At 44.1% G+C, this 15,707-nt stretch overlaps 1 protein-coding gene across 1 annotated transcript; it reads left to right on the top strand.

The window, feature by feature from the left end:
• Window positions 1–1,868: 1,868 nt before the first annotated feature.
• Window positions 1,869–2,645, top strand: LOC108350184 (keratin-associated protein 4-4-like). The gene has a single exon (XM_017591378.2). The coding sequence runs from the start codon at window positions 1,869–1,871 to the stop codon at window positions 2,643–2,645; it is 777 nt and encodes a 258-aa protein (XP_017446867.2).
• The last annotated feature ends 13,062 nt before the right edge of the window (window positions 2,646–15,707 follow it).

Genomic DNA, 15,707 nt, shown 5'->3' with positions numbered 1-15,707 from the left:
GAGTAATGAGCATGATTTTTACTATCTACAAATTTACTCAACTGAGCAATTTCTGCTTTTTGTTTGATGCTAGTGGTGTTGCCTCTGGGTACATTTTAAAGTGTATGTAACCTCGCCGGTTGTGGTGGCGCACACCAGTAGGATTTGCTGAAGGAGGCAGAGGCAGGAGGATCACGAGTTCGAGGTCAGCCTGGGCTAAAGTGTATGTAACAAAAAATGAGTACTAAAAGGCAGTTCTGAAGCAGATTTTCATATATGCTTGAACTAAACTTAATTATGAAGGCTATATAACAAAGCAAATGTCTTTCTATAGTGAGACAATAGAGCAATATTTTGAGACATGTAACAGTTCTAAATTGTGAGAGCTAAGCAAAGCTGATAGAGAATGCGTTGTCTTGCGGCTTCATTATCCGTATCTATTTCTTACAGTTGAACCCTTTACTTTCTCAGTGTTTGCCAGATAAATGGATAGACTATATTGATGATATTTAATTGACCAAAAATTTCCTTCTTTCTCTAGGTTTCTGTGACTCCATGTCAATAAAAATTATCCTAACACACGAAACTGAGTCGAATGCATAATGACTACCTCAGAATGCCAGGATGTCCAGGATACTTTTGGTGATGTGTGTCAGGGTTCCTGCAGGTCAGAAGAATGCATAGAAAGCCTATGTGGGGGGGGGGGGGGATAGAGCAGCAGTTGGCTGGCACAGTTCAGAGTCCACCGATCCCTGTTCAGCCATCTTCCAGCCACAAGATAGTCGCCGTGGTCCTGGCTGAAGTTTTACACTTCTCCAAATGTCAGCTTCCTGAAAGGGGATGGATGACCAGGAGAGCTGGGGGAAGTGATACCTTGGCTCAATGTTTGCCATGATTCAATGAACCGTCACTGTTGAAACACACCCACGGAACACCAAGGATACAAGACACATGAAGTGTCCATTCCCTAATTCATAGATGTGACCATCCAAGGGGATGTCATGCTCAAGTTAGGTCTCAGTCTGAGAGACTGGCTAATGCAGGAAGCATTGTGAAAATGCAGACTCTGGCTGAGAATCAGCCTGGCCCATACAGCATTTTAATAAACTATTTAAACTTTTTAGAGTGAGAATTGGCAATCCTAGAAATGCCAAGAAGTGTGGTGGAGACTGGTGGATTCCTGGATGCTTGTGGGCAATCCCCGGTTAATGAGAGACCCTGTCTCAAATAAGAGGCAGACGATGCCTGGGCATCAACACCAGAACTTGTCCTGTGACCTCCCCCCCCCCCACACACACACAAATGCACTGTGTGAACAGTTGTGTTTTCAACCCACACATGCACCTACATCCCCACAGATGCACCCAAACCCATACCCCACCCCACACCACACACACTACAGGTTCTGATCCCTACCCCAGAGACACGAAGTTGGAAGTCAGCATCCTAGGTCAAACAGTCCAATGGATACAGCCAAGTTTGAAAGCCTGTAACTTAAAGTTGAGGTTTGCCATCCTAAAGGATAGAGCCTGGATAAGAGGAAAGGGGGAGATGGTCAGTTGTGAGAAGAAGCACATTTTAAAGTGAACGATTAGTAGCAAAGGATGGTCTTGTTGGGCACCGGTGGAAGGAGAAGCCCTTGGTCCTGCCAAGCTTGGACGCCCAGAGCAAGGGAATGTTGGGGGTGGTGGTAAGGGGAGTGAATGGAGGGGATCTTATGGGGGAGGGGGAGAAGAAGGGGATAGGGGGCTTATGGACAGGAAACCTGGAAAGGGAATAACATTTGAAATGTAAATAAATAAATATATCCAATTAAAAAAGTGAACAGATTAGAAGTCACCATAAGAGGAATCTACAGCAGGTCCATGCTAAAGTGAAGATTAGCAAAGATGGAGCACTTTAAGGAGGAGCACTGTAAGGAGGAGTACGTTAAAGGGGAGCGCTGTAAGGAGGAGCGCTGTAAGGAGGAGCGCTGTAAGGAGGAGCGCTGTAAGGAGGAGCACTGTAAGGAGAAGCGCTGTAAAGGGGAGCACTGTAAGGAGGAGCACTGTAAGGAGGAGTACGGTAAAGGGGACCACTGTAAGGAGGAGTGCTGTAAAGGGGAGCACTGTAAGGAGGAGCACTGTAAGGAGGAGCGCTGTAAGGAGAAGCGCTGTAAAGGGGAGCACTGTAAGGAGGAGCACTGTAAGGAGGAGCGCTGTAAGGAGGAGCACTGTAAGGAGGAGCGCTGTAAGGAGAAGCGCTGTAAAGGGGAGCACTGTAAGGAGGACCACTGTAAGGAGGAGTATGGTAAAGGGGAGCACTGCAAGGAGGAGCGCTGTAAAGGGGAGCACTGTAAGGAGGACCACTGTAAGGAGGAGCGCTGTAAGGAGGAGCGCTGTAAAGGGGAACACTGTAAGGAGGAGCACTGTAAGGAGGAGCGCTGTAAGGAGGAGCACTGTAAGGAGGAGCACTGTAAAGGGGAGCACTGTAAGGAGGAGCACTGTAAGGAGGAGCGCTGTAAAGGGGAGCACTTAAGGAGGAGCACTGTAAGGAGGAGAGCTGTAAGGAGGAGCGCTGTAAAGGGGAGCACTGTAAGGAGGAGCACTGTAAGGAGGAGCGCTGTAAGGAGGAGCGCTGTAAGGAGGAGCGCTGTAAGGAGGAGCACTGTAAAGGGAGCAGTGTGAGAGGCGCACTCTAAGGAGAGGCCACCAAATGAAGCATTACTTATTATAAAGATGAACAATTTAAAGGATACCCAACTCAATTTCTCCCTATTAAAGCTCACTTTTTATCTATGAATAATAAAGGACACTTAAATATTGGGGTAAAAAAACTCTAGTGTATGTTCCTCTAAGCACAAAGCTGTTGTCTTACCACAAAGCATCTGGCCTGGACATTTGTGTTTGGCAAATGTAGGAGCAAGACAGTACAGAGGCTACACGTAAGAGCACTAAATAAACTGTGTCTTAGACATCAGCCTATCTGTTATGTCTCTCACCCAGCAGCACGACAGGCAGACATCACTGTATTTAGCTTCCAGCTGGAAGATGTTTCCATATACAGAAAGGAGACCACTAATACTCAGGAGAGCTACTGAGGCTGTGGGTGGGCTGTAGGGAACCCAACCGAGCCTTCCTTAAGGTCCCTGAAACAAATGTCTGTTTTATCTAAAAGCTCCCTGGTATTCACCACAGCTTACAGATCTGTACTGGACCGAGCCCTGGAGAACACTGGGGATCCACCGCTGGCAGGCAATCAAGATGTGTTCTCAAGTTTAAGTTCGTGTGATCTGAACTCTCCAAACCCTTCTGAGCTGGGTGCATATGTGTGCTTTTTCCTATTCCATCTAGATTCTGTTCTGGTGTGTCTGAGTGGTGTGTGCTGTGGCAAGTGTCCATCCCTCACACTCTGCCTCTCCAAATGGCCTTCCTTTCATCCCGTCCGTCTGAAAGTTCCATCCCCTGCTCTTGTGTATGGTTTATTTGTCCCCTGTGGATGGTTAATCCTGATTGTCAACCTGATTGAATCCAGAATCAACTAAGAGGCACACCCCGGGGTGTGTCTGTGAGAGATTCCCAGAAGGAATTAGCTACAGGGAGAAGATAACCCTCTAGAGGCGCCTCCAAGACATGGCCGACACAGGCAAAGGTCCAAGGGCAGAGCTGCGCTGCTTGCTCTGCCTTTGCTTCTGGCTGCTGAGCATCAACCTTGCTGCCGGGGGTGTCGTGCTGCCGTGGGTGTCGTGCTGCCGGGGGTGTCGTGCTGCTGTGGGTGTCGTGCTGCCGGGGGTGTCGTGCTGCCGGGGGTGTCGTGCTGCTGTGGGTGTCGTGCTGCCGGGGGTGTCGTGCTGCCGGGGGTGTCGTGCTGCCGTGGGTGTCGTGCTGCCGGGGGTGTCGTGCTACTGTGGGTGTCATGCTTCCTGACACCAGAACCCACTTCTCTGGCTTTCCAACTCATACTGAAGGTGACCAGTTCCCCAGGATGCCTCCAGGTCTTTGGTATCAGATTGGAACCACTGAGGCCTCCCTCCTAGTAGAGTGGGCAACTTTCAAGCTCTGGGACTCTTCACTGTGTAGACATCCATTGGGTTACCCCCACGGCCATTTTATCCATCTCCTTTATCCTATATCCTCACGGCCTCTGTCCTGTCTCTAGCGAACCCTGACGAATACACTCTGTATGTCTTGGGTAGATGAACCTTCCTCCCCTGAACGTCAACCTTGTATGTCAACAGGCGGGGATACTCTGGCTGTGTCTCATCTCCAGGGCAAGTGAGTCTATAGGAGCCTGTGATGACCTGAGCTTAGGATTCTGCCTTGGTGTGACCTGATCACTGGAGAAGCATATTTTCTTCCTTGGTCATTGAATTATGAAATTCTCAGGAGAATCATAGATTTAATAGAGCTGGGAATATATAATGTGCCTTTATGACCAGGTTATATACAAACTGCCCCTATGTTATTAGCTTACAGAAAGGCAGGTGCCATATGTGAACAGTGGCCTGGGATGCAGGAATCTTTGCTTTGTGGTAATGTCCCTCTGGTCCTGTGCCTCTGAAAAAGGGAAGGACTTCTTTTCTTTCTTTCTTTCTTTCTTTCTTTCTTTCTTTCTTTCTTTCTTTCTTTCTTTCTTTCTTTTTTAAAAAAGATTTATTTATTATATGAGTACACTGTCACTTTCTTCAAACACATCAGAAGAGGGCATCAGACCCCATTACAGACAGTTGTGAGCCACCACCTGGTTGTGAGAATTGAACTCAGAACCTCTGGAACAGCAGTCAGTGCTCTTTTTTTTTTTTTCACTTTAAAATGTTTTTATTGCTTTTCAAAGTGGTCAAGATGACACTTTTTTTTTTATATTTAAAGCAAGCAATTTTATTTCAAAATTGGATCGCTCTTAGAAAGTCAGTATTTTAAATGTCCAGAACAAACTTAAGAACTGGCATTCAATTCCCATCTACCATCCAGAGAGTTCTTTCTCGTGTCCGATCCGCAATGGTTTAGATGAAGCAGGGTTTGGTTTTTTTTATTATTATTATTATTATTATTAACTTGAGTATTTCTTATATACATTTCGAGTGTTATTCCATTTCCCAGTTTCCGGGCAAACATCCCCCTCCCCCTCCCCTTTCTTATCGGTGTTCCCCTCCCCACCCTCCCCCCATTGTCCCCCTCCCCCCAACAGTCTAGTTCACTGGGGGTTCAGTCTTAGCAGGACCCAGGGCTTCCCCTTCCACTGGTGCTCTTACTAGGATATTCATTGCTACCTATGAGGTCAGAGTCCAGGGTCAGTCCATGTATAGTCTTTAGGTAGTGGCTTAGTCCCTGGAAGCTCTGGTTGCTTGGCATTGTTGTACATATGGGGTCTCGAGCCCCTTCAAGCTCTTCCAGTTCTTTCTCTGATTCCTTCAACGGGGGTCCTATTCTCAGTTCAGTGGTTTGCTGCTGGTATTCGCCTCTGTATTTGCTGTATTCTGGCTGTGTCTCTCAGGAGAGATCTACATCCGGCTCCTGTCAGTCTGCACTTCTTTGCTTCATCCATCTTGTCTAATTGGATGGCTGTATATGCATGGGCCACATGTGGGGCAGGCTCTGAATGGGTGTTCCTTCAGTCTCTGTTTTAATCTTTGCCTCTCTCTTCCCTGCCAAGGGTATTCTTGTTCCCCTTTTAAAGAAGGAGTGAACCATTCACATTTTGATCATCTGTCTTGAGTTTCATTTGTTCTAGGCATTTAGGGTAATTCAAGCATTTGGGCTAATAGCCACTTATCAGTGAGTGCATACCATGTATGTCTTTCTGTGTTTGGGTTAGCTCACTCAGGATGATATTTTCCAGTTCCAACCATTTGCCTACGAATTTCATAAAGTCGTTGTTTTTGATAGCTGAGTAATATTCCATTGTGTAGATGTACCACATTTTCTGTATCCATTCCTCTGTTGAAGGGCATCTGGGTTCTTTCCATTTTCTGGCTATTATAAATAAGGCTGCAATGAACATAGTGGAGCACGTGTCTTTTTTATATGTTGGGGCATCTTTTGGGTATATGCCCAAGAGAGGTATAGCTGGATCCTCAGGCAGTTCAATGTCCAATTTTCTGAGGATCCTCCAGACTGATTTCCAGAATGGTTGTACCAGTTTGCAATCCCACCAACAATGGAGGAGTGTTCCTCTTTCTCCACATCCTCGCCAGCATCTGTTGTCCCCTGAGTTTTTGATCTTAGCCATTCTCACTGGTGTGAGGTGAAATCTCAGGGTTGTTTTGATTTGCATTTCCCTTATGACTAAAGATGTTGAACATTTCTTTAGGTGTTTCTCAGCCATTCGGCATTCCTCAGCTGTGAATTCTTTGTTTAGCTCTGAACCCCATTTTTTAATAGGGTTATTTGTTTCCCTGTGGTCTAACTTCTTGAGTTCTTTGTATATTTTGGACATAAGGCCTCTATCTGTTGTAGGATAGGTAAAGATCTTTTCCCAATCTGTTGGTTGCCGTTTTGTCCTAACCACAGTGTCCTTTGCCTTACAGAAGCTTTGCAGTTTTATGAGATCCCATTTGTCGATTCTTGATCTTAGAGCGTAAGCCATTGGTGTTTTGTTCAGGAAATTTTTTCCAGTGCCCATGTGTTCCAGATGCTTCCCTAGTTTTTCTTCTATTAGTTTGAGTGTGTCTGGTTTGATGTGGAGGTCCTTGATCCACTTGGACTTAAGCTTTGTACAGGGTGATAAGCATGGATCGATCTGCATTCTTCTACATGTTGCCCTCCAGTTGAACCAGCACCATTTGCTGAAAATGCTATCTTTTTTCCATTGGATGGTTTTGGCTCCTTTGTCAAAAATCAAGTGACCATATGTGTGTGGGTTCATTTCTGGGTCTTCAATTCTATTCCATTGGTCTATCTGTCTGTCTCTGTACCAATACCATGCAGTTTTTATCACTATTGCTCTGTAATACTGCTTGAGTTCAGGGATAGTGATTCCCCCTGAAGTCCTTTCATTGTTGAGGATAGCTTTAGCTATCCTGGGTTTTTTGTTATTCCAGATGAATTTGCAAATTGTTCTGTCTAACTCTTTGAAGAATTGGATTGGTATTTTGATGGGGATTGCATTGAATCTGTAGATTGCTTTTGGTAAAATGGCCATTTTTACTATATTAATCCTGCCAATCCATGAGCATAGGAGATCTTTCCATCTTCTGAGGTCTTCTTCAATTTCCTTCTTCAGTGTCTTGAAGTTCTTATTGTACAGATCTTTTACTTGCTTTGTTAAAGTCACTCCGAGGTACTTTATATTATTTGGGTCTATTATGAAGGGTGTAGTTTCCCTAATTTCTTTCTCGGCTTGTTTCTCTTTTGTATAGAGGAAGGCAACTGATTTATTTGAGTTAATTTTATACCCAGCCACTTTGCTGAAGTTGTTTATCAGCTTTAGTAGTTCTCTGATGGAACTTTTGGGATCACTTAAATATACTATCATATCATCTGCAAATAGTGATATTTTGACTTCTTCTTTTCCGATCTGTATCCCCTTGACCTCCTTTTGTTGTCTGATTGCTCTGGCTAGAACTTCAAGAACTATATTGAATAAGTAGGGAGAGAGTGGGCAGCCTTGTCTAGTCCCTGATTTTAGTGGGATTGCTTCAAGTTTCTCTCCATTTAGTTTAATGTTAGCAACTGGTTTGCTGTATATGGCTTTTACCATGTTCAGGTATGGGCCTTGAATTCCTATTCTTTCCAGGACTTTTATCATGAAGGGGTGTTGAATTTTGTCAAATGCTTTCTCAGCATCTAATGAAATGATCATGTGGTTTTGTTCTTTCAGTTTGTTTATATAATGGATCACGTTGATGGTTTTCCGTATATTAAACCATCCCTGCATGCCTGGGATTGAAGCCTACTTGATCATGGTGGATGATTGTTTTGATGTGCTCTTGGATTCGGTTTGCCAGAATTTTGTTGAGTATTTTTGCGTCGATATTCATAAGGGAAATTGGTCTGAAGTTCTCTTTCTTTGTTGGGTCTTTGTGTGGTTTAGGTATAAGAGTAATTGTGGCTTCGTAGAAGGTATTCAGTAGTGATCCATCTGTTTCAATTTTGTGGAATAGTTTGGATAATATTGGTATGAGGTCTTCTATGAAGGTTTGATAGAATTGTGCACTAAACCTGTCTGGACCTGGGCTCTTTTTGGTTGGGAGACCTTTAATGACTGCTTCTATTTCCTTAGGAGTTATGGGGTTGTTTAACTGGTTTATCTGTTCGTGATTTAACTTTGGTACCTGGTGTCTGTCTAGGAAATTGTCCATTTCCTGAAGATTTTCAAGTTTTGTTGAATATAGGTTTTTGTAGTAAGATCTGATGATTTTTTGAATTTCCTCTGAATCTGTTTTTTTTTTTTTTTTTTTGGAGCTGGGTACCGAACCCAGGGCCTTGTGCTTCCTAGGTAAGCGCTTTACCACTGAGCTAAATCCCCAGCCCCCTGAATCTGTTGTTATGTCTCCCTTTTCATTTCTGATTTTGTTAATTTGGACGCACTCTCTGTGTCCTCTCATTAGTCTGGCTAAGGGTTTATCTATCTTGTTGATTTTCTCAAAGAACCAACTTTTGGTTCTGTTGATTCTTTCTATGGTCCTTTTTGTTTCTACTTGGTTGATTTCAGCTCTGAGTTTGATTATTTCCTGCCTTCTACTCCTCCTGGGTGTATTTGCTTCTTTTTGTTCTAGATCTTTTAGGTGTGCTGTCAAGCTGCTGACATATGCTCTTTCCTGTTTCTTTCTGCAGGCACTCAGCGCTATGAGTTTTCCTCTTAGCACAGCTTTCATTGTGTCCCATAAGTTTGGGTATGTTGTACCTTTGTTTTCATTAAATTCTAAAAAGTTTTTAATTTCTTTCTTTATTTCTTCCTTGACCAGGTTATCATTGAGTAGAGTATTGTTCAATTTCCAAGTATATGTGGACATTCTTCCTTGATTGTTATTGAAGACCAGTTTTAGGCCGTGGTGGTCTGATAGCACGCATGGGATTATTTCTATCTTTCTGTACCTGTTGAGGCCCGTTTTTTGACCAATTATATGGTCAATTTTGGAGAAAGTACCATGAGGAGCTGAGAAGAAGGTATATCCTTTTGCTTTAGGATAGAATGTTCTATAAATATCCGTTAAGTCCATTTGGCTCATGACTTCTCTTAGTCTGTCTACATCTCTGTTTAATTTCTGTTTCCATGATCTGTCCATTGATGAGAGTGGGGTGTTGAAATCTCCCACTATTATTGTGTGAGGTGCAATGTGTGTTTTGAGCTTTAGTAAGGTTTCTTTTACATATGTAGGTGCCCTTGTATTTGGGGCATAGATATTTAGGATTGAGAGTTCATCTTGGTGGATTTTTCCTTTGATGAATATGTAGTGTCCTTCCTTATCTTTTTTATGACTTTTAGTTGAAAATTGATTTTATTTGATATTAGAATGGCTACTCCAGCTTGCTTCTTCTGACCATTTGCTTGGAAAGTTGTTTTCCAGCCTTTCACTCTGAGGTAGTGTCTGTCTTTGTCTCTGAGGTATGTTTCCTGTAGGCAGCAGAATGCAGGGTCCTCGTTGCGTATCCAGTTTGTTAATCTATTTCTTTTTATTGGGGAGTTGAGGCCATTGATGTTGAGAGATATTAAGGAATAGTGGTTATTGCTTCCCGTTATATTCATATTTGGATGTGAGGTTATGTTTGTGTGCTTTCATTCTCTTTGTTTTGTTGCCAAGACGATTAGTTTCTTGCTTCTTCTAGGGTATAGCTTGCCTCCTTATGTTGGGCTTTACCATTTATTATCCTTTGTAGTGCTGGATTTGTAGAAAGATATTGTGTAAATTTGGTTTTGTCATGGAATATCTTGGTTTCTCCATCTATGTTAATTGAGAGTTTTGCAGGATACAGTAACCTGGGCTGGCATTTGTGTTCTCTTAGGGTCTGTATGACATCAGTCCAGGATCTTCTGGCCTTCATAGTTTCTGGCGAGAAGTCTGGTGTGATTCTGATAGGTCTGCCTTTATATGTTACTTGACCTTTTTCCCTTACTGCTTTTAATATTCTTTATTTTGTGCATTTGGTGTTTTGACTATTATGTGACGGGAGGTGTTTCTTTTCTGGTCCAATCTATTTGGAGTTCTGTAGGCATCTTGTATGCCTATGGGTATCTCTTTTTTTAGGTTAGGGAAGTTTTCTTCTATGATTTTGTTGAAGATATTTACTGGTCCTTTGAGCTGGGAGTCTTCACTCTCTTCTATACCTATTATCCTTAGGTTTGATCTTCTCATTGAGTCCTGGATTTCCTGTATGTTTTGGACCAGTAGCTTTTTCCGCTTTACATTATCTTTGACAGTTGAGTCAATGATTTCTATGGAATCTTCTGCTCCTGAGATTCTCTCTTCCATCTCTTGAATTCTGTTGGTGAGGCTTGTATCTACAGCTCCTTGTCTCTTCTTTTGGTTTTCTATATCCAGGGTTGTTTCCATGTGTTCTTTCTTGATTGCTTCTATTTCCATTTTTAATTCCTTCAACTGTTTGATTGTGTTTTCCTGGAATTCTTTCAGGGATTTTTGCGATTCCTCTCTGTAGGCTTCTACTTGTTTATTAATGTTTTCCTGTGTTTCCCTAAGTGTGTTCATGTCTTTCTTGAAGTCCTCCAGCATCATGATCAGATATGATTTTGAAACTAGATCTTGCTTTTCTGGTGTGTTTGGATATTCCATGTTTGTTTTGGTGGGAGAATTGGGCTCCGATGATGGCATGTAGTCTTGGTTTCTGTTGCTTGGGTTCCTGTGCTTGCCTCTCGCCATCAGATTATCTCTAGTGTTACTTTGTTCTGCTATTTCTGACAGTGGCTAGACTGTCCTATAAGCCTGTGTGTCAGGAGTGCTGTAGACCTGTTTTCCTCTCTTTCAGTCAGTTATGGGGACAGAGTGTTCTGCTTTCGGGCGTGTAGTTTTTCCTCTCTACAGGTCTTCAGCTGTTCTTGTGGGCCTGTGTCTTGAGTTCACCAGGCATCTTTCTTGCAGCAGACAAGTTGGTCTTACCTGTGGTCCCGAGGCTCAAGTTTGCTCGCGGGGTGCTGCCCAAGGGCTCTCTGCGGCGGCAGCAACCAGGAAGACCTGTGCTGCCCCTTCCGGGAGCTTCAGTGCACCAGGGTTCCAGATGGCCTTTGGTGTTTTCCTCTGGCGTCCGAGATGTATGTACAGAGAGCAGTCTCTTCTGGTTTCCCAGGCTTGTCTGCCTCTCTGAAGGTTCAGCTCTCCCTCCCACGGGATTTGGGTGCAGAGAACTGTTTATCCGGTCTGTTTCCCTCAGGTTCCGGTGGTGTCTCAGGCAGGGGTCCTGCCGCTCCTGGGCCCTCCCCCACGGGAGCCCAGAGGCCTTATACAGTTTCCTCTTGGGCCAGGGATGTGGGCAGGGGTGGGCAGTGTTGGTGGTCTCTTCCGCTCTGTAGCCTCAGGAGTGCCCACCTGATCAGGCGGTGAGGTGTCTTTCCCACAGGGTCTGGGAGCAGAGAGCTGCTGCGGGTCCGGGATCCGCGGGCGTGGGACCTCCGGCAAACACAGGATGTGCCTGGTCCTAGATGAACTCTGCCTCTGTGTGTCCCGATCTCACCAGGCAGCTCTCTTGCAGCAGACAAGTTGGTCTTACCTGTGGTCCCGAGGTTCAAGTTTGCTCGCGGGGTGCTGCCCAAGGGCTCTCTGCGGCGGCAGCCAGCAGTCAGTGCTCTTAACCACTGAGCCATCTCACCAGACCGGGTGTCTTACCTCACAACTGTATGTGCAGAACAGGATTGCTTGAGCCATGACAGGTCATGGCTAGGTGGAAAACATTGAGCATACACTAACATCTTTACGATCAGTTGAATCATAAAAATTCTTTTTGCTCATTGTTTACCAGCCAGAAGCCTCCAAACTGATTTATAAATTCGACCATTTTGAGCAATTGAAAACCATTTTGGGGTGACTTAGAATAATGCAAAGCTTGCAATATAGGAACCAAGCCCAAGACAGGCTTTGATATTCTAATGAGTCGACCCAAACTAAGCTAAGGCCTACTGGAAAACCATAAAAATTGGAACCTTGGAGATGGCCTCTAGGATCCCACTGCCCTGCTCCTGAGACACAATGTCTGAAGTCTGTGCTGATTAGCGCATTGACAGGGGAACATTGAAACTGTCTACCACATAACTCTGACTTCAGTGGCCACCGAGCTTCTTAAAAGATGGGACTTCTGGTTATGCGCAAACTGTCCCTGTGTAAATTAGCTTACTGCTTCACAGAAAGGCAGGTGTGAAATGTGGATGGTGGCCTGGTTGCTTTGTGGTAATGTCCATTAAGCTTCTGGCATGGTTGCTGAGTTCACACATGCCTATCTGTTAGCACTAGTCAATGGCCAAGGCTCCCCAGGACCTCCTGGGATCTCCAAAAGTTCCATCTTCAAAGCTGCCACAACTGAAGGACTTCATGGCCAGTACTTGAGTGCTCCAGAAGCATCTTTACCACTGCAGTGATTCTATGCATCGTTCTCTGCCCCAAGTGTTCCTGCTGGGGTGAGATGTCAGTTTACATAATACGACCTTAATCTTGATAATAGCATAGTATTATAAGGAATGTCTGTGTGAATAAACCCAGTATATTCAAAAGGAAAAAACCTCACATGGACATCCTAATTGGGAGCACCTCACAACCCATCATGCCATGATCTTCATAATAAAGAATGGAGCACTGAATACTCTGAAACATGTAAGTCCTACAGCCACTGTCCTGACATAAGAGATCAAGTGCTATGACCTACAGGAACCAACGCTATTGAGATCAGATGATGATCATGTTTAAGTAAACTTTTATGGAAATGAATACATGAAAACCATTAATCAAAGCATCCAGGTCCTTTCATCCAGTCAACTCCCCCAGTTTGTCTTCACTCACTTCTACAGCACGGTAATGCTTGGTGTGTGAGTTTTGGTGCTTTCTCCTCCTAGACAACGCCTGCCTACAAAAGTCATCTCATGATCTGGAAAGCTACTGGCTTCAACCAGTAGTGACCATTCCAATCTACTTCAATCCTTCCCACCACATTTTTTAAATTCTAAGACCTGTACTACTCTTCAACCCCAGCATATGAATTCACAAGTCTCCAGACAGGCAAGGAAGAATGCCTCCATGTAGCAGTTGAACACACTATGGTTGGCATTAGTAAATACATAAAAACTACTTTGTTTTGGGGAGAAACAGACCTCTTGTCAGAGCAAGACAGACACACAGACAAAGAAGAAGAACCACAATGGGAGTGTGCCAGGAAATCCAACAGGCTGGCGCCCGATTGTCTTTCATAGTCAACTACAAAGGAAACGAGGTAGCTGACGCCCTGGAGCCTTCATCACAGTCTATCTGGTGATGTTCCCATTGGAACTTGAGTTTCTCCACATTCAAATACTGCTTTGGGGCTAGGTGTCTGTTTCTCTTTCTGTGGATACATGAAAGGGTCTCAGGGTGCAGAGGGGAAAGATCGTTCTATCACCGGCTCACTTCTCCACCAGGAATCAATCTTGCCCTCCTTTCTCTTCCGACACTTGGTCTAGCCCCAGTTTCAAACTTTCAGAATTGTCTAGCCATCCTTTCCCTGAGAATGTTTATTCCACTTTTAATCGTTTTCACAATTAGAGGACTTCTGAGAGTCTGTCTGACGTTCCTCTGTTAAGCTTCCTTCCATCGCTATGTAGTCATGGCTCAAAGTTCTAAAAACCCATTCAGGGGCAGTGGACGTGGAAAAGTGTAATTGTATATGAATCAAGTATTTATGGGTAATAAACAGTTTACAGCTATCCTTTAAACAGGTATACAATTGTCCAAGGTGAAGGCAAATTAAAAATTACTGAGATGAATTTGCTTGTTTTTACATACAGAATTAAATCTTGTACTGGAGAGATGGCTCAGAAGGAAAAAGTGCTTGCAATAAGCAGGCTTGAGCATGATCCCGAGACCCCATGTAAGAAATCCAAAGAGGTGGTGTGCCTCCATAATCCCAGCGCGTCTAAGGTTTGATGGGAGCTGGAAGATTCATCCCAAATTCAAGGCTAACTGAGTCTCCAACTCAACAGAAACTAGAGTACATGTGTGTGTTGGGGGGAAGTTTGCCCCAACTACGTAAGAGGAGAGAGCAGACTCATTTTGAAAGGTGCCCTCTGATTCCACCACCTACATGCATGTCATATACATGATCTTGTGCATAACACACATAACAGTATTTAAAGTCTTCACTATTCGATACTGTTAAACATGAAGCATTTTGAACATCTGAAAGATCCTGGAGTTGATGTGTAGTTTTAAGTGTCAATGCTGAGACACTGTTTCACATAAACACAGAAGGAAAAATGGTGGACGTGTATCACTTCAGAATTCTTGGAGCATCTGCCCAAACCCCAAACCAAAGTTGACTACTTTTATTAAACTCAAGCTAGTGGCTCAAACAACAATCTTTAAAACCAAATGTTCTGCCACCATGCAAGCCAAATATTCTGGTTTTATATAGGCTGCAGAAGACGGTAGGGAAGTCTTTGCTTTCTGTGATTGTTTCTGTGAGAGCAGAAACTGTGCATGGGCAGTGAAGCTTGGAGCACAGAATGGTCAGGGTCTGAGCTGAGGTACTCCACGCAAGCCTCCTTGGCCTTACGAGGCATGAGAACAAACACAGTGTCAACCAGGTATGGTATATCTTCAGACCCAAGGCCCCAGGGAAGTCACATCATATGACATAGACCAGCACAGCCAGAAAACGTCCAGATTCATTTTGCCTTTGATTTTGAACCAATAGTGATTCTGTGATCATAAACCTTCTGCTGCTGACAATTTTTGTGACCTCTAAATTCAGCTCCATGACACCAGTCTAAGAAGTTGTCACCAGTGTCATGCCCAGGTGAGGGAGAGGCTAAGTACCAGGTGAGGAGGTGGCTGACTTTCTTTCCCACAGAGACTGATTCCATTTGTGAGTCATTGTATATTGCTACAGGAGTCAAGGAGAGTGACAGTGCAGCCATCATCAAATTCTTCTCACTCCCAAGGGCCCGAGCCTCGGTGTGGCCTGAGGTGTGCGATTCTTTGCATCCTTTGTTGTCAAAGGTCTGAATTCCTCCTCTCTTGTTCCCACACATTTTGTTGGAAAAGCAATGGATTAGAATTAGATAAACTATAGAGATTTACTGATAAGATTAAACAAATCTTGTGATTTCACCTTTTTTTATGTTTGTGTGGTCTTGGTGACCAAAGTCAGGGGTCCAAAACTGTAAGGCAAAAGTCCTTATGGAAAGGTACATCCACAACCTCAAACTCCCCTTTTAAAGTCTAACACTTCAGGTCTGCTCCTTATATGTTCTGCCGAGAAGCTTAGCATCCTCTAATTACTCAGCTAGGCCTGTGGACAGCCTCAGTCACGGACTGGGTTGAAGTGAGTACTTGGTGATAACTTAGTGTTTGTGGAGAATCAGCCTGAGTGCTCTCTGTATTGTGTGCATGAATGTCCAGCACAGACAGGGGAAATGTTAGGCGTGGAGCCCGGTAAAGGAAGTTAGATGATTCTGGATGTACCCTGAAGGACATTGGCCCCTTTGCTTCCTGGCCACCGTGATGTGAACATACATCCTTGTCCATGTGTTGGTACCATGATGAACAGGCAGACACAAGCCCAAAGTAGCAAGGTTCAACAACCATGACCCCAAACCTTTTTCTTTGTTAAGTTGAT

This window comes from Rattus norvegicus, chromosome 2, assembly GCF_036323735.1.
Source record: "Rattus norvegicus strain BN/NHsdMcwi chromosome 2, GRCr8, whole genome shotgun sequence".
Lineage (NCBI taxonomy): Eukaryota > Metazoa > Chordata > Mammalia > Rodentia > Muridae > Rattus > Rattus norvegicus.
The sequence above is the reverse complement of the archived record's forward strand: the minus strand, read 5'-3'. Positions and strand labels throughout refer to the sequence as shown.